This window comes from Mangifera indica, chromosome 5, assembly GCF_011075055.1.
Source record: "Mangifera indica cultivar Alphonso chromosome 5, CATAS_Mindica_2.1, whole genome shotgun sequence".
Taxonomy (NCBI): Eukaryota; Viridiplantae; Streptophyta; class Magnoliopsida; order Sapindales; family Anacardiaceae; genus Mangifera; species Mangifera indica.
The window spans coordinates 12,485,139-12,510,247 of NC_058141.1; the positions used below are offsets into that span (position 1 = coordinate 12,485,139).

General features: G+C 34.3%; 4 protein-coding genes and 1 non-coding gene across 14 annotated transcripts; 3 read left to right on the forward strand and 2 right to left on the reverse strand.

Annotated features, from left to right (window-relative positions):
• The first annotated feature begins 14 nt into the window (after positions 1–14).
• Positions 15–3,851, forward strand: LOC123217233 (NADH dehydrogenase [ubiquinone] flavoprotein 1, mitochondrial-like). 3 transcript variants are annotated; one of them, XR_006502435.1, is made up of 5 exons: positions 15–156; positions 476–691; positions 1,500–2,999; positions 3,371–3,417; positions 3,559–3,851. XR_006502435.1 is itself a non-coding variant. In XM_044638118.1 (4 exons), the coding sequence occupies exons 2-3, from the start codon at positions 689–691 to the stop codon at positions 2,979–2,981; spliced, it is 1,485 nt and encodes a 494-aa protein (XP_044494053.1). In that variant the 5' UTR covers positions 15–156; positions 476–688; the 3' UTR covers positions 2,982–2,999; positions 3,559–3,851. The 3 variants fall into 3 exon arrangements, 2 of the variants coding, with proteins under 2 accessions (XP_044494053.1, XP_044494054.1); XM_044638118.1 differs by lacking the exon at positions 3,371–3,417; XM_044638119.1 differs by lacking the exon at positions 3,371–3,417 and having other exon boundaries at positions 1,512–2,999.
• A 792-nt stretch (positions 3,852–4,643) lies between these two features.
• LOC123217229 lies at positions 4,644–11,170 on the forward strand. Of its 4 annotated transcripts, none has more exons than XM_044638073.1 (9): positions 4,699–5,079; positions 5,661–6,407; positions 6,894–7,921; positions 8,243–8,489; positions 8,594–8,800; positions 9,808–9,981; positions 10,149–10,346; positions 10,484–10,597; positions 10,726–11,170. In XM_044638073.1, exons 2-9 carry the CDS (start codon positions 5,736–5,738, stop codon positions 11,056–11,058), a joined length of 2,973 nt encoding a protein of 990 aa, XP_044494008.1. In that variant the 5' UTR covers positions 4,699–5,079; positions 5,661–5,735; the 3' UTR covers positions 11,059–11,170. The 4 variants fall into 4 exon arrangements, 3 of the variants coding, with proteins under 3 accessions (XP_044494008.1, XP_044494009.1, XP_044494010.1); XM_044638074.1 differs by lacking the exon at positions 4,699–5,079 and adding an exon at positions 5,109–5,220; XR_006502434.1 differs by lacking the exon at positions 10,726–11,170 and having other exon boundaries at positions 4,644–5,079; positions 10,153–10,346.
• Positions 11,171–11,176: 6 nt separating this feature from the next.
• LOC123217234 (OVARIAN TUMOR DOMAIN-containing deubiquitinating enzyme 4-like) lies at positions 11,177–13,054 on the reverse strand. 3 transcript variants are annotated; one of them, XM_044638120.1, is made up of 6 exons: positions 12,812–13,054; positions 12,225–12,346; positions 11,856–11,896; positions 11,655–11,753; positions 11,420–11,584; positions 11,177–11,306 (listed from the first exon to the last, which is right to left on the reverse strand). In XM_044638120.1, exons 1-6 carry the CDS (start codon positions 12,870–12,872, stop codon positions 11,288–11,290), a joined length of 507 nt encoding a protein of 168 aa, XP_044494055.1. In that variant the 5' UTR covers positions 12,873–13,054; the 3' UTR covers positions 11,177–11,287. The 3 variants fall into 3 exon arrangements, with proteins under 3 accessions (XP_044494055.1, XP_044494056.1, XP_044494057.1); XM_044638121.1 differs by having other exon boundaries at positions 12,842–13,052; XM_044638122.1 differs by lacking the exon at positions 12,812–13,054 and adding an exon at positions 12,499–12,638.
• A 963-nt stretch (positions 13,055–14,017) lies between these two features.
• LOC123217230 (U-box domain-containing protein 6-like) lies at positions 14,018–19,620 on the reverse strand. Of its 3 annotated transcripts, none has more exons than XM_044638077.1 (6): positions 19,415–19,620; positions 18,556–18,647; positions 17,966–18,151; positions 17,696–17,803; positions 15,732–16,891; positions 14,018–14,947 (listed from the first exon to the last, which is right to left on the reverse strand). In XM_044638077.1, exons 2-6 carry the CDS (start codon positions 18,604–18,606, stop codon positions 14,140–14,142), a joined length of 2,313 nt encoding a protein of 770 aa, XP_044494012.1. In that variant the 5' UTR covers positions 18,607–18,647; positions 19,415–19,620; the 3' UTR covers positions 14,018–14,139. The 3 variants fall into 3 exon arrangements, with proteins under 3 accessions (XP_044494012.1, XP_044494011.1, XP_044494013.1); XM_044638076.1 differs by having other exon boundaries at positions 18,556–18,650; XM_044638078.1 differs by lacking the exon at positions 19,415–19,620 and adding an exon at positions 19,173–19,342 and having other exon boundaries at positions 18,556–18,650.
• A 5,157-nt stretch (positions 19,621–24,777) lies between these two features.
• Positions 24,778–24,860, forward strand: TRNAL-UAA. Its single transcript has one exon. It is a non-coding gene; the product is annotated as a tRNA-Leu (tRNA).
• The last annotated feature ends 249 nt before the right edge of the window (positions 24,861–25,109 follow it).

Sequence of the window (25,109 nt, forward strand, 5' to 3'; positions counted from 1 at the left end):
ATGGGACATTTAAATCGTTAGGTGTCTGGTTTGCTTTTTGGAGATGTTCTGCACCCCCTATAAAAACATAAAATGCTAATGGAGCAGCTATCATATTCACATCTTTCGAAGAAAAGATTAAAAAACAAATGGAAAACCTGCTTACCGGTTGATCAGGTATATTAAAATTTCTATAAAATTACATGTATACGTTGAATGGAAAATGGAAAAGCTACGTTTTTGGTGTATCATTTGGAAGTTTAGAACATGGTTGGTGAGATGATGGGTTAAAGCCCTTTTTTGGGTGATGAGAGAGCTTTTGAAAAATAAATCCTAAATTTTGGTGAGAGAAAAAAAATATTATTTTTGAAAATTAAAAAATTTAAGATAAAAATAAATTTGTTAATTTGTAAAATTGTAAAGAAAATATATAATTAATTTTATAATTTTTTAAATATTATTAATAAAATAACTATTTTATTTAATTAACCGACAGGCGAAAATTTTCGAACCCCGCAGGTCGGATCTTTCCCACCATCGCCCCAGCCTAATTTCAACAGTTGTATTGTTGATCAGAGCCGAACTCTGTCTGATCAACAAATCTTAACCGCCCATTTCACTCACCATTGACTCTTTAGTCATATTTCTTCTCTGTTTCTCGATTTCTCGGTAGAGCTAAGTCGTCGACTCTTCTTCAACAGTTCATGCTATGGTACGCTGCTGATTCTCTCGTTTTCATGTGCTATTTTCTTTTGATTTGCAATTTCGCTTTTCGTCACATTTTATGTTTTTTTTGAGCTAGGGTTTCGATTGGGTATTTTATTACCGTATATTTGATCAACTAAAATTAGAAATTTAGAAATATATGTCGAATATTATGTACGTATTAGATCCAATGTGGGTCCTTTTTTTTTTTTTCGAATTGATTTAGTTTCCAGGAAACTTGAGGAAATTTTAACAATTGAAAGGGAAGTTAGATCTTATGATACTTGTCATTTTGGTTTCCCCGGATTGAGAAACTCATAGGGCTCAGTCTAAGCCACTTTTTTCTTTTTGTTTGTAGCTTTTTTTTTTTTTTAAGAGTAAGTAAATTAATGTTAACATGGGTAATAATGACAATCATCTTAACTTCACTGGGAATTTTCACTAAAAGTTGTGGGAGAGTGCTGCGATGGGGCTACTCAGGACTTTCATCTCATGAATGAGAGCATAATTTTAGACTCGTGTGCAATCTCTCTGAGATTGGATAAACAATTCAAGTTCTCATTTTAAGGTGTAATTTTACTTCTTTTTGGCCCATAAATTTGATTGTGCCATACATTGTTCCCCCATGTGGGGAGGTTAATTGCAACGGATTTGGCCTCTGGTGTTCTTGAAATTCATTTCCATCTGTTGGTGGATACAATTTATTGATTATACAAAAATAATTTAGATACTAGCTATGGATTTAGGATGTAATTTAGCTTATCTTATTGATTGTTTTTCTACCATAATATCAATCTTTACTAATACTGTAATAGGCACCTATGAAGAGCATATTTTCCCTGCGAAGAGCAGTGTTGGCTCAGCATTGCAGTGAGAGGTGGGGTCTGGGCTTTAGATTACTCAGCACTCAAGGTGCATCTGGAAGTCCTCCACAAGGAGCATCAACTGCTGGTACTCCCCAACCTCCTCCACCTCCCCCACCCCCAGAGAAAACCCATTTTGGTGGCCTGAAAGATGAGGACAGGATTTTCACCAATTTATATGGATTGCATGACCCTTTTCTCAAAGGTGCCATGAAACGAGGTGATTGGTATAGAACCAAAGACTTGGTACTCAAGGGTGCTGATTGGATTGTGAATGAGATGAAAAAATCTGGTCTTCGAGGACGTGGTGGTGCCGGTTTCCCATCTGGCCTGAAGTGGTCCTTTATGCCAAAAGTATCTGATGGTCGGCCTTCATATCTTGTTGTCAATGCTGATGAAAGTGAGCCTGGAACCTGTAAAGACAGGGAAATTATGCGGCATGATCCACACAAATTGTTGGAGGGTTGCTTGATTGCAGGTGTAGGGATGAGGGCTACAGCTGCTTACATTTACATTAGGGGTGAATATGTAAATGAACGTAAAAACCTTGAGAAAGCTAGAAAAGAAGCATATGCTGCAGGACTATTGGGCAAGAATGCATGTGGATCTGGTTATGATTTTGATGTTCATATCCATTATGGTGCCGGTGCTTACATTTGTGGTGAAGAGACAGCTCTTTTGGAAAGTCTTGAAGGCAAACAAGGGAAACCAAGATTGAAGCCTCCTTTCCCTGCTAATGCAGGTTTATATGGTTGCCCCACCACTGTCACAAATGTGGAAACTGTGGCTGTTTCTCCTACCATTTTAAGGCGTGGGCCAGAGTGGTTCGCCAGTTTTGGCAGGAAGAACAATTCTGGTACAAAATTATTTTGTGTGTCAGGTCATGTGAATAAACCTTGCACAGTTGAAGAGGAGATGAGTATACCCCTGAAGGAGTTGATTGAAAGGCACTGTGGCGGTGTTCGAGGTGGATGGGATAATTTACTTGCTATTATACCTGGAGGTTCATCGGTTCCACTGCTTCCCAAGCACATATGTGATGATGTGTTGATGGATTTTGATGCTCTCAAGGCTGTTCAGTCAGGATTGGGGACTGCTGCTGTTATTGTTATGGATAAATCAACTGATGTTGTGGATGCAATTGCAAGGCTCTCTTATTTTTACAAGCATGAAAGCTGTGGGCAGTGCACACCGTGTAGGGAGGGAACAGGATGGCTTTGGATGATCATGGAAAGGTTGAAGGTTGGAAATGCTAAGTTTGAAGAGATCGATATGCTTCAAGAGGTGACCAAGCAGATTGAAGGGCACACAATCTGTGCATTGGGTGATGCTGCTGCTTGGCCTGTTCAGGGTCTCATACGGCATTTTAGACCTGAGCTGGAGAGAAGGATTAGGGAGCATGCAGAGAGGGAGTTGCTGGCAGCTACTGCTTAAGTTTATTTTTCTATTCAGGTTTTTTCTTGGATCATTTTCGCTACATTTGTTGATTGGGCATTTCCCTCGACAATACATTGCGTGGTTTCGTTAATAAATTCTTTGAAAAATCCTATTTGTTTGGTCATATCTTTTTTTTCTTTTTTTCTGTGATGCAAATTCTTATTTGTGGCCACTTATCTATTATCTTAATATGGTCAGTAAAATCTATTATTCTTAATAGAAATTTTCTGTTTCTAATTTAGAGGGAAAAAAAAAATTCTATTGTTTCTCTTTGGCTGTGAGTTTTACTTACACAGAAAGGTAGAAGTTTGTAAGAGTTTCATGAAATCATGTTCTTTTAAGTAAACTGGCAAGTAATTTCTGCAATGTGGCACTTAACTTGTTAGGCATTTGGAATGTACAGCGTTCTCTGGAAGACCTATGGGGTTAAAAAGTATGTCCATTTTATCCTTTTTCTTTTGGGGATGCTTTGATGGTTTATTTTATATTTTGACTCACTTCCACCTTGATAACAAGGATTAAGTTCATACTATTAGTATGTATGGTAATGAGATTTGTTATATTTATTGTGTTGGGAGTTTCTATACTGGTGGATATCCTGGAATAAAAGTGGAGAAACTAGGCCAGATGTTGAGAGGATGGGTGATTCAGATATCTGGTGATCCTTCTAGTGATCTGTTTGTTTTTCTATGCTGTATCAGCTATGACTGCATTTACTGTCCTGGAGAGATGATGATTTTTCCTCCACCTGGGCATGGATACTTTAAACTCTGATGTGTCTCTTAAACATGTCTTTCTGGTAAAATTTAATGAACTTTGTTAATAACATCTGTATTTTTCAAAATTACTCAATCATTTGATGACAAACATCAAATGTGTACACAAAATGGGTATATATAGTTTTATTGATCAAGTTTATTAATGTTAGGTTTAGGTGACTTGTCAGGATCTTATAATGGAACCAAGATTGAGGTTGGCCTTGACTTATACCATGTACGTCTTTTGCAAGCTTGAATTTGCAATTAGAATCCCATTAAACCCTGTAATTTTTGGGAAGAATATAATTGTATGAACAAACAAATTGTATAAATTTATTCATTCAATCTTATATAGTAGTGTTTAATTGAGTAATTTTGAAGTAGAAGAAAAAATAATTAATTATGTCATTTAATCATAAGTTGTCATCTTAGTTTGTAAAGATTGATTTGTACAATTTGTTTGTATATATAGTTTCATTCTTTTTGGAAATCAGTAAATAAATCCTCTGGCCACGCAGCTGCCCATGAGGGCCTTCTACAAAGAATTCAACTTAATGTTTGAACAGAGGTATGATTGAGAGAATTATTTTGTACTTGATCATTCATTTTCCTTATCAAGATTTCTTAATAATGGTCCAACTCGAGGGTTCAATAAATTTTAATTCATCACTGAAATTCGTGTCCCTTTGCGCATCTCTTAAGCACATGGGGTGATAATGCCATGAAAGGTAGATTCCTCTCGCAATTCACCTTGCAAAATAGTCCCGGTCATGATACTGATATATTACTTCTTTGTTAACGACTGACACCATGACAAGAACATCAGTGCAGTACACTGCCTCATTCTTTTCTTTTGGGTAAAAAATGAGCTTTGAATTTCTTCAACAACAAACAATCTGATCAAGATATTTACCCAACTTAATTTAGACATTTAACCTTCCCATTTGTCTTAATTCTTCATCTTTCATCATGTTTTTTCCTGTATTTCTATCGCTTCATATTCTAATCAAAGTTTTTGAGCATGAATTGACGTCAAGTGGGGCATAGAAGTTTCCTTTGAAACTCTTTAAATTAAAGATTAAACTAACCAACAACAATGAATGAACCACTATCCTAACGTCCTCGCTTCCTCCTGTATTTGCGACCTTTCTCTCTTATCCTACGTACTGGCTTCCATTTTCAAACACTTTTTTTCAGTTTTTATTTTCTTTTAATCTCATCTTTATCTACTCTTCAAAAGTAAGCCCATAATTATTGACTTTAACAATCAAACATATGCATTCATACTACAGTGGCTTTGGTTCTTTCTCTCCGAGATTCTTTCCATCTGTAACAGTGTAAGTAAATTTCCATCTTTTTCCTTCGAAGATTTGAGCTTCATTTTTGTTTTCAAAACGGGTTTCTCTGCTCTGTTATCTGGATCTGTGATTTTTTATTATATATTAATGCTTTGATCACCGTGACTTGGTTAATATACGGTAAAAGTATATATTCTATTTCTTCTCTCTGTTGGGTTCAGCTTTACTCATTTGTACTGAATAACTGTGTTAATGAGAGTTCAACCGGGCTAGATTATTATTATTATTATTAACTTTCTCATTTGTGATGTCCTCTTCAGGCTGATATAGTAATATTCAGTCTTGGATTCTGCTTGCTTTAATTTTTTGTATAAACAAATGATATGCATGAACTGATTGGGTCATACCAAAAATATTGTTTTTTTCTTTGTTGGTGAACTCTGACCCACGTTCTGTTTTCTTTTAAATTTTTTCTCTTTATTCTATAATCTGAACTCCCCATAATTTGTTTAAAGTCAAATTAACTTGATCCAGGCTCTGAATTCAAGTTCAGTTTTGCATTTGAGTTTATGAATATTTATTTCTTTCAGATTTTGATATTCTATTTTCATCTATTTTAGTGCCTAAGGCTCGATGAATTGAAGCAATTGTGATTGTTCATACGTGCTCTGGGAGAAATCACATTTCTTGCAACAATGGTTCTTGGACTGAGAATGAAGAACCGAAAGCACATTTCGGTGCAAGTTGATTATCTATTTCATGTACAAGAGATTAGACCTTGGCCCTCTTTAAGATCTGTTCAATCTGTTTTGCTTCAATGGGAAACTGATGATCAGAGTTCTGGGTCTTTGATATCTGGTGTTGGGGATGGGAAAGTTGAGTTTAGTGAGTCGTTCAGGCAACAAGTTAATTTATGTCAGGAAGCATCAAAAAAGGGAACTGCCCGCGATGGTTTTCAGAAGAACTGCTTATATTTTTACTTGTATGACAATGGAAAGGACAAAAGTCAGCTCTTGGGATCAGCTGTTATGAACCTCGCTGATTATGGAATAATCAAGGAAGCCATTGCCGTTAGCACTCCAATTAACTTAAAGAAGAGCTTTAGGAATACAGCACAACCTGTTCTGTATCTTATTATTGAACCATTCTACAATGATAGCACCTCCTCATCGCCAAAAAGCAGCTTGGTCAAAGAAATGTCAGTATTGGGCAAGAATGGAAGTGGATCTTTTTCTGACTTGGTGAAAGTGGAAAATGATGAGGAATGTGAGATTGCTTCTTTTACTGATGATGACGATGTTTCATCACTGACTGTTCCATCTTCGACTTTTGGGACTACTACTGGCTCAACTGCTCAAAATTATAAGGTAATCAAGTCAACTGACCCTCCTACTAATGCTTTGCAATGTCTCATCAAGCATTTTGACCATATGAATTGAAACTTTATCAGCATGCATCTGGTGGCATAGAACCGTATTGGCTTCAAATTATAGCTTGTGGCTTGCTGAATTTTGGGCTTTTTAGCCAATGTAAGCCATTAAATTTGGTATTGATACCTATTAAGTTTAGCCTTTTTTTTAAATTTATTTTGGTTCAAGCTGAATCTTTTATCAGGATTTTATTTCATTTGTATAAACATGATGTTTCCAGTGTTTGACGTTTCTCCCTTTGCCATACATGTAAATAATTTGGTTGTTAGGTGAGATGTGACTTCATTCTGTCATTTGTATGTATGAATTCACACTATGCATGAGCCTAACTCTAATTGTTGTAGGTCTTATGGGTATTTTCCATCTACATTAGCAACTCTAATTGTGTGGCTGTAAATAACAACAATCATGCATAAATTGTAGAGTGGATCAGAATTAGCGATGGACAGCGAGGGAAGAGTTAATGAATCAGAATTAAAAAAGGACAGCCTGAGAAGGGTTAATGGGGAGCCTGCTTTATCCTCCAGTATTGCATTTGACAAGCAAGAGGTGAATCTAGTGGTTGAAACCCTTCAAAATATAAATGGGAGTGCAGCCTCTTCATCATCAGCAAACTTATCCTCTGGTTCAGGAAATGCTATAAATGATCCTTCAGCAAAAATTGCATCCTCTAGTGTGTCTATTCATGCAAAGGTCAACATGGACCAAGTAAGGGTAGAGGACTCTCCAACTGATCTAGAGCCTGGTAGAAAATCTTGGAGACATGCAAAAAATACTGTAGAGGCTGCTACAACTGATTTGAATGTTGAACTTTTGAAGAAGCAAGAGAACAGGCACCAAGGAAATGGACAAGGCAATCAGATGTTAGAAGTAAAGAAAATTTCTTTAGAGGACAAACTAGTTAGTAAATTACCACAAGATTCTGCAAAAAAGGATGTCAAATTAAGGGGTAACAGTATTGCCAACAGCAGGTCCTCACTTGGAGTACAGAGTGGTACTATTCTTAGTGATAAACTAAAGCAAATTAAGTCTGTTCAGTTACGTTATAATTCAACTGAGAGCTATGGGCTGCTCAACAATAGTCAGTACAGAGGGAAGGAAAAGGAAATAAATAATGCAAAAGATAAATATAATGATGGTGAGAGTAATGCACAAAGTATAATGGGAGAAACAGCAAATAGATTTTCCAACAACAAAGTCAAACTGGAATCTAAAATCAAAATGCTTGAGGAAGAATTGAGGGAAGTTGCTGCTCTAGAGATTGGTCTGTATTCAGTCATTGCTGAGCATGGGAGTTCTATAAATAAGGTTCACGCTCCAGCACGACGCCTTTCTAGATTGTATCTTCATGCTTGCAAAGCAAGGTCCCAAAGTAAGAGGGCAAGTGCGGCTAGAGCTGCCTTTTCAGGATTAGTTTTGGTTTCAAAAGCCTGTGGGAATGATGTTCCAAGGTATGCTTTAAATTTTTAGAAACTTGATCTCAAGCAAGTTGAATTCTGGAAATTGCAGCTTTCAAAAATATTCTCTATAACAGTGTAGGTTGCATACTGTAGAAAGAAGAAATCTAGGTGATTTGCAGCCCAAATGGCTGTTAGATTGTGATATAAATTCCTTCAGTTATCCATATTCCCGGAGTTAAATAAAAATTTTTAAGATAGTCTGCAGTATATGTATTCGTATTCATGTCCTTGTATGTAAAATTTATTATGTATATGCCTTCTCTATAATTCTCCCATGATTCATTCCAATGTTCCTTTGATTTCGGCTTACAGGTTGACTTTTTGGTTTTCAAATTCAGTTGTGCTTAGAGCAATTGTCAGTAAGGCAACTGAAAAGTTTCAAATTTCTGATGGACTGGGCACTAAGAATGACAGTGGTCGAATCACTCCTAACAAAGAAGAAAAGGATTGTTCAGTTGAAGGATCTGATGACTGGGAGGACCCTCAAATATTTGTAGTTGCATTGGAGAAGTTTGAAGCTTGGATCTTTTCCCGAATCATTGAGTCAATTTGGTGGCAGGTCAAGTCATCTTTTTTTCTTCACTCTTTCAGTTGTGGCTGTTGAGTTCTCCTGGTTTTGACTTAAATCATGCTTAATATAGTTTCCTGTTTCAAACTCGCCAGACTTTCACTCCACATATGCAATCTGCTGCTGCAAAGGGCTCAGGGTCAAGGAAAACCTCGGGGAAGAGGTATGGATTGGGAGATCAAGAGCAGGGAAATTTTTCTGTTGAGCTCTGGAAGAAGGCTTTCAAGGATGCCTGTGAACGGCTTTGTCCTATTCGAGCAGGAGGGCATGACTGTGGTTGCTTGCCAGTTCTGGCTAAATTGGTATGTCTGCCTCTTGTAATTTCCTTCCTTGACTCTCATTACGAATTTGAGTTTTCTGCATGATTAATTATATGTTATATCTTAATGGGGCACTACCACTAATGTTTGTATAAAACATGTGGGTTTGTTTTCTTTAGAAAGTGATAGGTTTCTCATCCTTATAATTATTTTGTGCTTATAATTGCACTGTTGGCGATTTGGTGCTCATCATCGATGATAGAATTAATCTATCGGCACATATACCCACAGTACATCAAACTTCATCTGAGAACAATCCAGATATTTTGTTAATAAGACTGACTTTACTTGCATGTTAGCAGTGGAGTCATCAAGAAAGAGAAAAAGGAGAAAAAGAAACCTCTGTCTTACCGCATTTATAGAGTTACTATTATTTGATCAAAGCTTGGATCTTGGTGAAGTTATCTGATTGGGATATTTAACTTCACTGTCATGAGCAATAATGTTTCTTTATGTATCCTGGTGGGACTATGTTGATATATAATATTTCCCTTTCTTTCCTTCTTAAAACATGCTTTTTTGGTATATCCACTGGTTTGTCTTATTCTCGTTTTTCGTTTTAACTTTCATGTTCCCACCCTACCCTTTTCCATGCACAAACATAAGTTAAATTGATCCCCCTTTGAGGTTGGTATTTGTGGATATTGATTTCAGACCTCTTTCATCACTTAACTCAGGGACAACTAGTTTATATGATTGTAAAACATGTTATTATATTTTCTAATACAATGTGCAAGCACAGTTAGATCTTGTTCCATGGGCCATTTCACACGCTCATATCCTGCAGTTAACTTCCAATCCTTTTCAAAACATGCTCTCTGGTGTATCTGTTGGTTGATGTGTGTATAATCGCAATATAATATGGTGGCACGGTTGGATTTGCATAATGTTTTAACTTTGTGTCATAATGGCTCCCTCTCTTTATTCCAGTGCAATTTTCTAATTGATTCCCTTGCTGAAAAGAATTTAATAGAAATGTGACTCTTTAGGTAATGGAGCAGTTGGTAGGTAGATTGGATGTGGCGATGTTTAATGCTATTCTTCGTGAATCAGCTGAAGAGATGCCAACAGATCCTGTGTCTGATCCCATCAGTGATCCAAAAGTTCTCCCTATTCCATTTGGTAAATCAAGCTTTGGAGCGGGCGCACAACTGAAAAATTCTGTAAGTCATGATATTTATTAATTTGGTGTTCGCTGAAGTGATAAAGATATATATATACCCAATATCTAAAACTGGTGTCCATATGCTTATATTTTGAGGAATCTTCTTTTTTTCTCATTTTATTCACTTTTTTATGCATATTGCTCTTGTTGTTTTTATGCTGCTAGATAGGGAGCTGGTCCAGATGGCTTACAGATTTGTTTGGTATTGATGATAATGACCCTCCTGAACATATGAATGAAATTTCTAATGACGAGAGCATGGAGAGTGTTACATCTTCCAAGGCTTTCCGTCTCCTAAATGCATTAAGCGATCTCATGATGCTTCCATTTGAAATGCTGGCAGACAGCTCCACAAGGAAAGAGGTGAGATACTAAAAACTTCATATTTTCATTCAGATATGATGACTCATTTCGATGAAAACTCCAATTTGCTGTGTTTGTGTGTTTCCTTCTTGTTTTATGATAAATCTAATTTGCAATTTGAATTTTACTTTTTGAAGGTATGCCCTACATTTGGTGTGGAAATAATCAGAAGGGTTCTTGACAATTTTGTACCAGATGATTTTAACCCAGCACCAATTCCACAGGCAGTTTTTGATGCCCTGGATTCTGAGGTTGGTCCTTTACCAATAAGCACATAATTTTTTCGTTTCCGCTTCCCATTCTACACTTGCAAATTCAAGGTATGGGAGGATTTCATGGGAATACCCTCTTTGCTAATCATTTCTTAATTTTTAATTAGGACCAATGTGAGGGCGAGAAAGATTTAGTAACAATCATCCCATGCTCAGCTGCTCCTACAATCTATTCAGCACCCTCTGCAGTTTCACTTATCAGCATTATAGGAGAAGTTGAAGGTAAAGATCTGCAGAGGAGTGGATCAATGGTGCTAAAGAAATCTTACACTAGCGATGACGAGCTTGATGAATTGGATTCACCGGTAACTTCCATCATTATTGACAACTCTCGCACTTATTCAAATTTAGCAGCTCCCAACTGGATGCCTAAGGGAAATGGGGGTCGAAAAGTTGTCAGATATCAACTCCTCCAACAGGTGTGGAGGGATAGCAAATAATAGTGTCAACTTTGTCAACTTTATCAACTTTTTTTCCCGCTTCAGTGTTTATATGTTAGTATTCCCTTTACTTTTATAGGCAGCCTTAGTAATAAATTTGATTTATTGTACATATTAGTTGGTCAATTTCCATTTTTATTTGTAAATCCATCAACATAATTAACTACAAATACCAAAGACTAATCTTAACATTCACATAGTTCCTGAATCTGGATATGCCTTTGCAGCTTCACCATCTTTTCTTGCTCCTGCAAAAAAGCCACAAAAACAAAATTTCTAAGGCACCTAAAAACCATTCAATAGTCAACCCAAAAAATAAAATTGACTTTTGTCTTTAAAAATCTTTGTTCCAAAATCTTACTGCTTGGATGGAGTGCCACCGCCTGGATTGCGCAGCACATCATAGTGTCCATAGCCATGATACAGGACACGAATTGGGTTCTCTTTGCCATATTCTTGGCCATATTCAGCTATAATTTTCAGTGCACCAAAAGTTTTGTCTCTCATGTAAACTGTTATTGGCATCCTGATTGTAGAAGATTATGAGAAAATATAGATATACTGTTGTTTGTATTTCTTGAAGACTGGAAACTTACTTGAGCACATGAGAAGCCATTAGTAGCTCAGGCTCGCCTCCCCAAATGTGTGGCTGCCGCATCTGTACAACATATGTGTCAAAGTCACCTTCAACAAACCTGCCAATGACACAAGAACTGTTCCTTCGTTTCCAAAAAAATCGAATGATGAATCTCCTAAATTAGCACTATTCACACAGAACCCGGAATATGATAATTTACCATTCAGTGTCTGCCCTTCTCTTAACAAATTCGTCTGCTACCTGTCCCAAAAATATGATGCCTTTGTGTGAGAGGTGTGAAAAAAGAATGGAATTTGATAATTTACAGGGGAAAAGAGAAAGGGGAAAGTGAGAACTAAGCAAAAGAACAAACAAAAAAGGCAAAGCAGCATATGACAGGAACAAGAAGGAATAACATAATAAAATCTAAACAGAACATTTGCTTTCTAAAATTATGACAAAAGTCTTGCAAAATTAATTTGGTTTTTCAGGCGAAATAGTTAGAATTGGAAGGTTGAAACAAGCAAAAAGTAGCATCCATCAGGCTCATCAAAGAATAAGACTAGAAATCATGGAGTCTACTGTGTACTTTATTTCTGAGCTCATCTGCAAGATCCTTTTCAAAGCTGTCGCTCGGTAATTGCTTCCCTGCTCTCAACCAGAAGCCCTGAATTACTGACCGGAACAAGCACCTTCCATCTCCAGGTATACCTGAATTCAAGCAAGCATAATAGGATATCACAATACAGATACAAAAAGGATAATAGTTTAGCAAATTCTAACACAACTCATCCATGAAAACATATTCTACTTTATCCTATAGAAACATTGATCAAGAATTCAAAGGCTTCATTTAAGCAAACCTTGGCCATAGTCCATATTAGCTGCCAGGGTTTTCCAAAAAGCCAAAAGAAAAATAAAACCACCAATCAAAATAAATTGGATGGACTTTATGGAAAACGACAAGAAGGAAAAAAGAAAGCTGCAAATGCAAGCAAAGAATAAAGTTGGAAGCAAATTCAAGGAGAAAGTATATGAAGCCTAAAACAATTAAAGAAAAAAATCCATTTCTTTGCTTAAGAGAAATCAAGATCATTTTCCTTTCAAATAAACAATTTATTATTCCATGAGTAAAACTCAAATAAATTACAAGTTAGAAATTTCATCAAACCATACGAATTCTTTGAAACTGAAACTGGTTGTTACCAATCATTGATCCTGAATTTGGCTTTCCCATGTTGCGAAAAGTGGATTTTTTATTCCATTGGTGAGTCCTGATTGATTACGAAGCGATGAGTGAAGAAAACTGCATGAAAAAACTTTTGAGTTTTGGTGTGACAGTGCGAATCAGAGAATAGAATTTGATGCCTTTTTCATCAAACCGGTCTTGCCTGTTTGTTGTCAGAAATTGAGTGGAATCCTAATTTCAACTTAACCTCCCTATAGCACGACTCCAATTGTTGACAAGAAACTGGTGGCTTTACACGTGTCGGATCCTTATTGAATCAACGGTGAAGCACCCCACAAGATTCCGTTATAAAATCGTTAAGTGTCGACTTTATATTCCTGCTAAAATTTATAACAGCCGTTCATTTCGACGAAATTATTTAAACCTAAAATTGAATTTTAGATTTTTTTTTTTTTATTTATGCTATATTCAAAGAGGGAAATCCATCAGGTTTTACAGGGCCGGTAAAAAATTTTCCCTTCTTTTAGATTAGCCCAATTAGCCGATCCATATAAGTGTACCGGAATATAAATGATTGGCGATCGTGTACTTTTCTGATTAAGTCAGTATGGCTTACGAACTGAGCAAGAGATGCAAGGAACTTGATAGGCACATTCTGTTTCATAAACAGGCTGAGACATGAAGATGGAATTATTCTATGCAAGAACAGTGAAGATGTTGATTGGCAGTGGAAGTAACTTCAGCGGAGATTGCAGAAGAAGAAGGCAAGAGAGGAAACTATCGATGAAGGTGAATATATTGCTGATAATAATTGGAGGGCAAAAAGGATGAGAAGGCACGAAATAAGGCAGGCAGGAGAACAGGTTGAAATTTAGCTGAGGATTTGAGCGTGCAAGGTTGTCACATTGAATAAATCATTAAATCAAGTAAGATTTGGAAAATTTTTCACTGCTCATGCAATACTGTATCAGCCTTTAATTTATGTAAATTAGTTCACTCGATACCAAAATGGCTACAACCGTCCGGTAGTGTCAACCGAAGACCCCAAAATAATAGTCTAGACCGTTTTAGTATTTTGAAAAAAAAAGGAAAGAAAAAGATCATAAAGGACTTCTTTCAGAGAAAATTTTACACTCTTCTTGGGGCTTGAAGCTACGACGAAGTTGGATTTAGAAATACATGGGAAGACCGAGAAAAGAAACCAAAATCCATTGATTACAAGGGCTGTACATTCTCTTCTCTACAAAAACCCCAGACGGGGACAAAAAGAACTAGAAAAGAAGATACAAGAAAAATTTACAACAGGATCACCTTGTTAACACTGAGAAAGCGAGTAGCTCTTGCTCTTCCAGAAAAAGCTAAAAGCTCTCCCCATCTTTCTTCTTGAGACCGAATTACATTGTCGTTTTGATTCAGAAGAAGGATCGGGAGCAGTAGCAAGTGTTGGTGTGGTTTTTCCACTATTATCACCCTCTTGTCTGATTTCAACAAGAGGATGATCTCGTTGCCGTTGCTCACGGAACAGCATCAAAAGTTTCTGTGCCTTATCTTGCCCTCTTGTCGTCCCATTCACCGATATTGAAACCAGTGCAGGTATGACGCCCTCTTGTAAGACCATTTGACTGCATTTCTCACTCCCTTTACACAATATTAAAAGGCATGCAACAGCTTGCTCCTGTTCAATGGGTTCACCAGTGTCTAACACTGTTGCAAGCCCGGCAATTAGGCCAGGGGTTGAAAGCATTTCATTTTTCCCTGCTTGACTTGAAGCCAAATTTAGCAAAACAGCTAAGGATTTTTCTGTCCACATGCGGTCCCCAGCGATTACTAGAGATTGGAGGCCACTAATAATACCAGCAGAAAGAAGGTTCGGAATGTTGGAAGGGACAGTGGAAAGGTTGAATAGGGCATGAAGGGCATCAAGCTTGCATTGTACTTCAGTTTTACCTTTACAGAGATGAACTAAAAATTGGACAGCCTGACTAGAGCCAATAAGGGACTTGGCATCTTCAAAGCAGGAGAGATTCAGATAGACAGCCGTTGCGGAACCATGAGAGTTGGGGTTGGAGATCATTTTCTCCAGCAATTGAAGTATTCCTGCTGCTAACAACACTTCCTTATTTCTGAAATCACAAAAAAAATTAAATAAATAAGCTACTTCAAAAAGAGTAGTGGCATCAAATATTGACATGTCTACATAGTCAGGAATAAATGAAGAGAGAAAACTAAAAGATTCACTATATGTACAATATGACTGTTCTCTCCACTAACAATGTATTTGGAGTCTCCATACAAAGTAAAAAGGTAACAAGTGTTGAATGATAGGCTATCATGACAGCAGAAAGCAAAGAACATTCTGATATATTACAAGGAGAAGGATACTGTGATATCTTCTTTATATTGAGTCAACACTTAAAAAAAATAAAAAAGGAGTTTGGGGTATATCTCAGCTCTTATCATTCATCCCTATGATCCTTGTTATCTCATCTACTCCATTTTAACAACCACTATAATAATAACCAAGGCTCATGTATACAAGGAAAATCATGCTCTTATCTACAAAACAAAGTTGACAATAAAAGAAGAGGAACAACGCAAAAGAATAAAACTATCTGGGACACCAGACAGGAGAACATAAGAGTAAAAGATAAACAAGCTTATCATGCAAGTGACCACAGAAAGTGCAGGCAGCGTTGCTGGAAAATAATTGCAAGAACCATTCAAACAGTGACTATCACGTTATTGCACCACATCATCATAATAATAATTCCTCGATCTCCTGTACTGTTCTTTTACTCTTCCATGTCACATGTCAGCTACAGATCATATTCATTACTACCAATTCAGCAACCAAGACTGATAATTAATGCTTTAAATCTCGGGAAATATTATACAAAAAGCACAAACCTGTTATTGTTGACAGCAAGGTTAAAAAGAGCCATTGCTCCAATTTCTTGAGCATAAGAATCCCTCTGATGCACAGCAAACTCTAGAAACCTCAACAATGCTTCAACAAAACCATTTGCGCCAACGAAATTTCTGGCCTCATCATCATCCTTCAGGAAGAGCCGTATTTGTTCTACAACACTGCATTTCTTTCTTAAGTCTTCTTCTCCATTTAAGACATTCAGGAAATTCTGATATCTTTCAAGTATATTAAGTTCAGACTCTTTCTCCCGCGCATATTCATTTTCAAGTTCACAGTATTCCAAATCCTCGATAGTTCCACTGTCCTCCACAGGAACAGCCTTCACCTCCTTCAACTTACAAGAACTGACACTGCCAATTGATCTCGAATTAGTGGAGTCAGACTCAGACAGAGCCAGTCTCCAATAATTCAGATCAAGAGATTCAGGGGGCCTGTCAGGAACAGAAATTCCATTCTGTTCACACCAGTTGGCAATCATACCCTTAACACAGTAATTAGGGGTCAAACAAAGATGAGGCAGCTTCTGTTGAGTCTTTGGACAGGTGCTGTGCCCATCATTGAACCACATTTCAATGCATATCCTTTCATACGTTTGTCCAGAAGCAATTATTACTGGATCATACATAAGCTGCAAAGATATTGGACACCTCAATTCTTCAGGTGCTTGAGGCATCTGCCCCGATTTTCTATTGTTTGACTTTAAGTTGAAAGCACTCAGTTTTGACAGTTGACGGTCAAAGGCATGCCCACCTTCCTCAGAAGAACTCTGCACAGTTGGCGAACAAGGTGTTGAACCCTGCGAATCATTGTCATCCATTATCTCACTTCTAAATAACTTGGAGTATTTCCTCATAAGATGCAAAAGATAAGCCACAATTGATTCTTTCCGCTTGTCTTCCTCCACACGAGCTCTTTCAATAAGTTTCTTGAGAGCTCTTCTTTCTGTAAGAGATGCTCTGGAAGATGTAATACCAAGTCTAGAAGCAGCTTGGTGAAACAATTCCAGTTCATTTTTGTCGTTAGAGTTGATAAATTTTCCACCCTGCTGGAGTAATGTAATTATATCATCCCCGACTTGCTTTTCTGAAGCATCTAGAGAAAAAACAATGCCCTCAAGTTCATTCACAACCTCCAAAATCTGAAAGTGGTTTAAGAAAAAGTAAGGTTAGTGATACTTGTAAGCAATGTAGAAAAAAAATCAAATAGAAACAACCAAAGCCACAACAAAGGAAGGACATTATCCATGATGCAATACAATAATTGAAATGAAGGCAACACATTACAAGAAAACACCTCTTACAGACTGTGCAAGATGTACTTTAATTACTTATGAAATAATCCAACATGAAGGCAACAATTATGATCTCAAATAAACTTATGAAAGCACTCCTTGTGTCAAACTTTCATGTTTTCAGCCTTCATTTTAAATTTCCCTTTCTTGTTTTGCCACCCATTACATTCAAAAGAGAAGTTTTGTTCATGGTTTTAATGACCAAATCGGACCGGCCAGTCCAACCAATTAAATCGTCACCTATCAATCCCAACAATTCCGGTTTGCTTGAAAAATGTTTTTGGCGTTAGAATGGATTGATTCATTCTAACTGTCTGGTTTGACTGGGTAAAAAACCGGGTTTGACCCAATAAACATAAAAAATATTTTTTCCAAAGAGTTCATTATTGGGACTTGAACCTAAGACCTCATCAATCAATTTTGATCATGTCTACGATCAAATTAAGTTTATTTTAATGTTAAAATAATTCAGATTATATATTTAATAATAAATCATGAAAAATTGTTTTGAATTTTATTTTCAAACAGTTAACTGGTTCAACCAATGGTTGGACCAAACCGCCCCCTCCACCAGGTCAACCTCCAATTTGGTTCCGAAAATGTTGGTTTTGTTCAATTAACTATAATAATATAAATCTGCCAGAAACTTACCTGACACCGAATAGATTGTGGAACAATATCTTCAACACGCCTAAGACTCTGAACAAGAGCAGCACGTGCTCTTTCAAATTTTAGAAGAACAGAATCCCCAGTTATAGCCTGTATGATAAGAAAGGTACCATTAGTACACCAGTTACAACAAAATTCTTTTCTCTTATTGGCATGTCCATATTTGAAAAAGGGGGGTGGCGGTGGAGTATTCTGAAAATTTAAGTGCAAATAACAAAATAATAATAATAATAATACACTAAAAGTTCATACCAAGTAAAGTTTACTACATTCTGAGCAGTGCTGAAGAATATTCTTGGCCTTCTCAAGTGCTATGTGCAATGAACATAAGGCCTGAATACCAGATGTGCTCCTAGGCCGTGAAGCTTCCAGAGAAGGAAAAATTGACAAGATTTTGTAGTAAATTGCGGACAATTTCTTGCACATGCCCCCATGTAACTGCATCAGAAACCATTATCAGTGGCAGTAAGAAAACTGTATGATTCCAGACCACTTTAGCCAACACTAGTGATTTTTGCATAGATAAGTCAAGGTTAGCTGGGTGCTTAAACGAGCAACTCAATATAATTAACTTCATGGAGCACTATAGTTTCAATGTTTATTCACTTTAATCAATGATGAAACTTCCATTAAAAGTTTGAAAGTCTTTCCTTATTTGAGTTATAATATCTGTTGATTGCAAAGTATGAATTACATTTTCTTAATGGATTAAATAACCAATTACGTTAACCAGCCCCAAGTAGATGGTATTAACCCTTTCTAAAGTTGCTATAAAGAAAAAAAAGCAAAGCCAGTAAGCCCGCAATACAAACTTAATCAATCCAAAGTTATAGCATTCATACCTTGGCGTCACTAGCTGCAAACTGAGTTTCTTCAACCTCAGCTATATCCATGATTCACTTTCACCGCAGAAAACTGAAAAGCGAGTTTATATCTTCTGAAATGGAAGAGTATGTATACCGGAATTAGCATAAACAAAAATTGTTTCTATTTTTTTAAATTACTTTATTAACATGACCAAAAAAGCAAATCAATAACTACACTCACAATCATTCTCACCCAATAGTCAACCAATTCTATAAACCTAGCTAAAACGTCTGCATTTTTTTTTTCCTTTTTTAAGTTTTAAATTGGCTAGTTTTCCAACTTTCTTGAAAACCAGACAAGAAAATAAAGCTAAGATGAACTAAAGAACATTAAATTACTCTTCATTAGAACAATCTCAGAATCGCAATTGATCTGGACATGAGAGAAAGATGGAAACAAACTAAAAACGCAAGATTCGAATTAGACATTTCAATTCACCATCAAATTACGAAAACATTTTTTTTCTCAAAACAAACAATAAAAAATAAATTAGACATCTCATCAAGAGAATAATATTCAAGATTCCAAAAAAATTTCCACCAAAAAGGAATTAAAAGAATCGAATAAAATGATTTCTTTTTTCGAAAACAACCTCCTAGGTTGAGATCTCAAACGAGAAACGACACAAAAATCACGATCAGCAGCTACCGAGAGTCTCCAAGAAAAGAATAAATCCCGAGACTCGAAGCTCTATGAAACAATAAAAACAAAGAAAGAACTGCCATCCCAACGAAATGCTAATTTACACATTAAGCCCGAAAAAGAAAGAATATCTAAACATCCCCGTAAATTAGAAAATCAAAAGAGAAAACTGAAATCAAAGCCAAATCGTACCGGAAAATTTGGAACGGACCAAGGAGGCTTCACAAAAGATCATTTACTAAGAATTTGAGAAAAATAAAACAAGTGAATTTACACTTTGGTTTTGGTTCGAAATTAGGGGTCAAGGAGATTGCCTTCGGCTTTTGGTTTTCAGTTTCGGTCTGTCATTTGAAAGATGGCGTAAATGAAGAGGGACCGATGATAGGCATTTTAGAGCCAAAAGAAAAATTGTATATTTTTGGCTCTTACATTATTTTTATTTCAAAATTTTTAATGTTATTTCAATTAAACCCAATTTTTATTTATTAATTATTAAAAATTTAAAAATTTACCTATATATTAAATTTTATTATTATTATCAAAGATAAAAGCGTTATTTAAAAAAATTATCTTCTTTTTTTTACCTTAATTTTAAAAACTCACAATTTTTTCATATTTTCATATTTTTCACATTCAAAAACTAACTTTTTTCTCCTAAGTTTAGGATTTGCAATCACCACATTTCTTCCATCCACTATTGGCTCCCCAACCTTCTTAAAAATCTTAGTTTTAACCCACTTTAAATCCTTTACCTAGGTTTAGTCCTTATGTTATCTAGTATAGTATTCATTTTTTTCATCAAAAAAAAATCTTTTTCACTTAAAAAATACTTCTTGTATAACAGAAAATCCAACAAATTCATCATTTCAATCAAGTCAAGAAAAAAAGAACAGAAAAACCAAACCTATGAGATAGAGATAAACAAATCTATTTATCAACGATCAAATTATATTTATTTAATACACTATTGTCAATATCACTATGAATGTTAAAGTCCTGAGAAAATAATATAAAAATTATAATGAGAATAGCAAAAAGAAAATGACTTATAAAAATCTAAATAACGAGAATTCAAATTAAAATTACATTTGACATATTATATATAAATCTATATAATTGAATAGATAAATAATAAGATAAATAGAAAGAATTTAGAAATGCTTGAAATAAATCTATAAGCAAAAGGACTTATACCTGATGTGCACTAATTATACACAAACTTAATGCCTTGATTTGTTATTTGCTAATAGATTTCCAATGTTATTGACCGATTCTTGGTTAAATTGGCTAGTCATTCTGATTTTTTAAACATTGGTTTTTATTTATTATTTATATATATAATTTAAAAATTAACTTAATACAATATATATTTATAATAAATATTAATTTATATATCAATAATAATAATAACGTATCATTATTTGAATTTATTTTTAATTTAAAATTATATTACACATTAATGTGAATATCCAATTTGATACTTATTTAAAGTGTATATAGTTTTAATAGTTTTATCGATACATTTAAAATTTAATAAAATTATGCTTAAACAAATTGTAATAACTTATTTGTATAAATTGATATGATAGTTTATAATTAAGTGGTATGATTATTTTTTTCTCTTATTTTAAAATTATCTAATTAGATATTAATATCTCAATCGGTAAAGATAAATTTATATAATTTATTTGTATAAATAATATTACCCTTTAAAATAAGTGTGATACTATGCTCGTTCGTAATTAGTGTCGATACGATATTAATAATATTTGTTAATATGTAATTAAATAATTTTAAATTAATAAAAATATATTTACATATTTTTAATACATAATTTAGATATACAGATAATGTGTCATTATATAATTAAATGATTTTAAATTAAAAATGAAGAATATTTAATTATATGATGATAAATTATTGTATACTTAAATTATATATAAAATATAAACCTATAATATTATTTATTTTAAATTAAAAATATTAATATAATAATATATTATTATATTAATATTTTTTAAGGGATTATAATTAAGCTAATTAAATATTTTGGGTATGGTAGGTTTGGAATTTCATTGCTCCTGTCTCCCGGGTCGGCCGCTGACATTTGCCGACCTCTTCGTTTGTCGGTACAGATCTGTCGTGATCATGTGCATTTACAGAATTACAGAATTGCCCTCGTGAAACCGAAAACTAAGTGACACACATAAACATACAATTGTAATTTGAAATGTGAGATATTTCATTGATATTTTTGTTGACTAATTAATTAATTAATAAAAAATTTAAGGATACAAATTTATTATATATCAATATAAGTAAGGTCAAATTATGAGTCAGTGTGCAATAGTAAAACCTATTGAATACTTCTTGTTAAATTTAATTTTAGTTTTTCCGTTTTAATAATGTTTAACAATAAAAAATATTATTTTATAATTTATTTAATTTAGAAGAGTTAATACAAAAAAAGTAATTATATACAAAAATAAAAAAATAGAAAATATGAATGTTAATTAATTATTGAAATTATATTAATTGATTATTGGAATTATGTTATGATTAATGTTGAAATTATGTTTTGATTGATTGTTAGAATGGTTCTTTGATTGAAGTTATTATACTAACCTTCCCTCAAACTCAAGATAATTTGAGTTTAAAAATGAGATAATGGAAACGATCCAAAAGATGTGGCTTAGTAAAGATATATGTAAGTTGGTCGAAATAATGAACAAAGATGAGTCAAATAATATTATTTACAATATGTTTTTTATTGAGGGTTGGATTGTTGTTTGGATGGATGGTTAGGCTTATGGGGTGCCGAAATTGTGGGTTACTAATATTAAGGTTCGAGGTTGAAATGTTTAGATGGATGGTTGCTAATATTAAAAGTATAAGGAAGTAGATTTAGTGGCAACTGACAATGATAGAGCAATTGACAATGACAAAAGGTAATTTATGATTGATTTGAATTGTATAAAAGACAAAACACAACTACGAGACACACTAGTGAGTTATAGTGATAAAACACTACTGAAAAAATTTAAGAAAATAAAAGCTCTAAAACATATATACGTACAAAGTATTATCGAAGTTAAAATTGATAGTTAAAGAAATTTTTTAATACTTTATATGTTTTTATGACTAATTCAATAATATAGATGTTAATCTAGTGAAATTTAAATCAAGTTACCTCTAATATTATGACCTTATATTTTATTTATTTTAAAAAAGTTTGTATAAAAGGAATTTATATATAAAAATAAAATTATATATAAAATAAAAACGTTGATTGATGGATGAAATTATTCCACAATTGATTTAGATTCTTACGTTAAATACGGCCATAATATGGTTTACTTTGGACGGTACTTTGAAAAACTACTCTTTTTTTATTTTTTGTTTTTCATAAACTAAATAATAATATTAATTTATTAAAGGTGGCAGTTACATTCTAGTCCACCTAAAGATAATGAAGAGGTCATTTTTGTCCGGGTCGCACAAAGCTGATTTCATTACTTACGGATGTCCCCATGCAGGAGTCCGAAGTTAGGAATTCATAATCTAATGCGAGTTCACTACCAATCCACGTGGTCATGTTTCTTGCCACTGACTTTAACTTCCGACAATTCGCGAATAATTACCGACCACTCAGATCCGTTATTGACGGAAAATTCTGTAGTCTTTCAGGTACGTGTCAACATGAAAAATTAGCAGGATACACGTGGCAGAAATTTGGTTACTTTGGTGTTCAATGCGCATTAAAGGCAGCTTTGCCATCTTTACGCAGCCACCCAGCGTCGGCATAAATGGTTTGGAATGTATCATAGTCAAGGATAATTCAGGCAAAATTGAGTCAAACATTTGACTCTATCTATTGAACTTGTTGAGGAAAATTATGCAAACAACAGCAAGTGTACTCAAACTACTCACTCCAAAAAAAAAAAAGAGTGTACTCAATCATAAATTCTTAATTACTCATTTGACATATAGAGAGACAACAAACATTCTCAACAAACCCACTTGACTAATTGTAGAAATTATTTGCCAATATAGCATGGGAAACACTTCATAAACACATTAGGATAAATATTAGGGGTTAGTAAAGTTAATAAAATATTAAAATTTTTAGAAAAAATTTGAGTTCAAATTTTTGTTATTCTTATAAAACTCTATAATTAATTACTTAAAAAAATATTAGGATAAATTAATTAGTTTAGTTATGTGTATTAATCATGACAACATAAAACAATGACCCTCATAATTATTCAAATTCAAATGATCATTTATTGAATTTCAAATAAGACATCAACAAGTTCCTTCCTAAAATGTTATTGCTCACTTACTATTCAATAAACCACTTTTAGATAGCTCAGATATACATTGGTTGTTATATATATATAGTTTTACAATAAAACTATATATATTTATTTTAAATATATAAATAGATACATACTTAATATGTGTTATTATGTGATTGGATGATTTTAAATTAAAAATAAAATAACATCTAATCACATAATGACACATATAAATATGTACTCATTTGTATATTTAAAATTGATACGTATAATGTTACTCATATTAATTCTTTATTATTAGTAATATTTTTTTAAAAAACAGAATGTGACTGAAATCAAAGGTAGAAATGGGTGGCTGGATTGAAATGGGTGGTAGGGCAATTAGGAAAGGTATGATTGAATAGGTATAGCACGAATGGCAAATGCTATGTCAATGTCAAGTATTTATATCTAAAACCAGTATAAATTGAATTGAATTGGCTCTGTTCATGAACCTATTAAATAAAGTTGAATAGTTTTGAAATATACATAACGACATCTTATAGTGTGTTTATTTAAAATTTCCATTATATATTTTATTTTGAACCATAAGTGATGGAGTAATCTTGTTACGTTACATGTCTTCTCCCTTTTCAATAATAATAACTAACTGCTGCTCCTGCTTGTGTGCAAAAATTAAAATCATAATTTTATGATAGGTCCCCCCAAATAAAATAATTTGATTTTTGCCGTTAATTTTTGCATGATTAACCATAATTACATGCCGTCCCTCACCATATTTGACCAACGCCCGTGTTTTTAGGGAGAATCATTTGGAAGACACGGTAATTGTAAGGGAAGAGAGATAAAAGGAGAGGGGAGGGGACCAAGTGGGGGGAGTAGGGACGGGAAATGGTAGTGTCATGAGGTGGTCAATGGCCTAGCAAAGCAGTAATGTGGAATCACTGATTGCATGTGATATTGAAAAGGGTTGGTTGAGTCCACGTTCTTTGCATGAAAACTACTTGAGAAATTACAAGTATTCATGCCTTGCCTTGGCATGATCTGACTAAAAAAGCCCCGAACCCTTTAATCTTAACCTAACCACTATCCTTGATCTATCCTCCCCAATTTTCCTTTTATATCCTTGTAAATGTTGGCTGTCTGATTTTTTCTCTTTCTTTTTTTACCTGACTCTTTACTTGAAGTTCAGATTGTGGGGGGAATAGACAATGATTGAAGTAATATATCTAAAATTTAAGAGCACTCCTCCCATCAGCTGGTTTGCCCGAGAGGTTAAGGGGGAAGACTTAAGATCTTCTGCACATAAGTGCGCATGGGTTCGAACCCCATAGCCAGCACTTTCTGTTTTAATATACTTTTAATCAGTTTAGGATTGCCGTCGACAACAGTTGACATAAACTGGGAACAGATGTTGGGCCCAAATTTGTCTATATCTGCATACAAAAAATGAACTACAAAGTGATTGTTTGAAAAACGAGATTTGTGGATAGGTGCTTTCATTTTTGGATGAACACGTGGTTTTGGCAACAATTTATTGACTAAATCTATCCTTTTTTTTCCCTCTAAAATCTGTTAGATTGCATTGA

Excerpts from the sequence above, each read along its gene's own strand:
- LOC123217229 (XM_044638073.1), top strand. The coding sequence starts at position 5,736 with ATGGTTCTTGGACTGAGAATGAAGAACCGAAAGCACATTTCGGTGCAA. Across the intron at positions 7,922-8,242 it reads TGTGGGAATGATGTTCCAAG|GTTGACTTTTTGGTTTTCAA; the intron begins GTATGCTTTAAA and ends TTCGGCTTACAG. Across the intron at positions 10,598-10,725 it reads TTGATGCCCTGGATTCTGAG|GACCAATGTGAGGGCGAGAA; the intron begins GTTGGTCCTTTA and ends ATTTTTAATTAG.
- LOC123217234 (XM_044638120.1), bottom strand. The coding sequence starts at position 12,872 with ATGGGAAAGCCAAATTCAGGATCAATGATTGGTAACAACCAGTTTCAG. Across the intron at positions 11,897-12,224 it reads CAGATGAGCTCAGAAATAAA|GTAGCAGACGAATTTGTTAA; the intron begins GTACACAGTAGA and ends TTTTTGGGACAG. Across the intron at positions 11,754-11,855 it reads AGAAGGGCAGACACTGAATG|GTTTGTTGAAGGTGACTTTG; the intron begins GTAAATTATCAT and ends TGTCATTGGCAG.
- LOC123217230 (XM_044638077.1), bottom strand. The coding sequence starts at position 18,606 with ATGGATATAGCTGAGGTTGAAGAAACTCAGTTTGCAGCTAGTGACGCC. Across the intron at positions 18,152-18,555 it reads TTGCAGCTAGTGACGCCAAG|TTACATGGGGGCATGTGCAA; the intron begins GTATGAATGCTA and ends TTTCTGATGCAG. Across the intron at positions 16,892-17,695 it reads CACAATCTATTCGGTGTCAG|ATTTTGGAGGTTGTGAATGA; the intron begins GTAAGTTTCTGG and ends AACCACTTTCAG.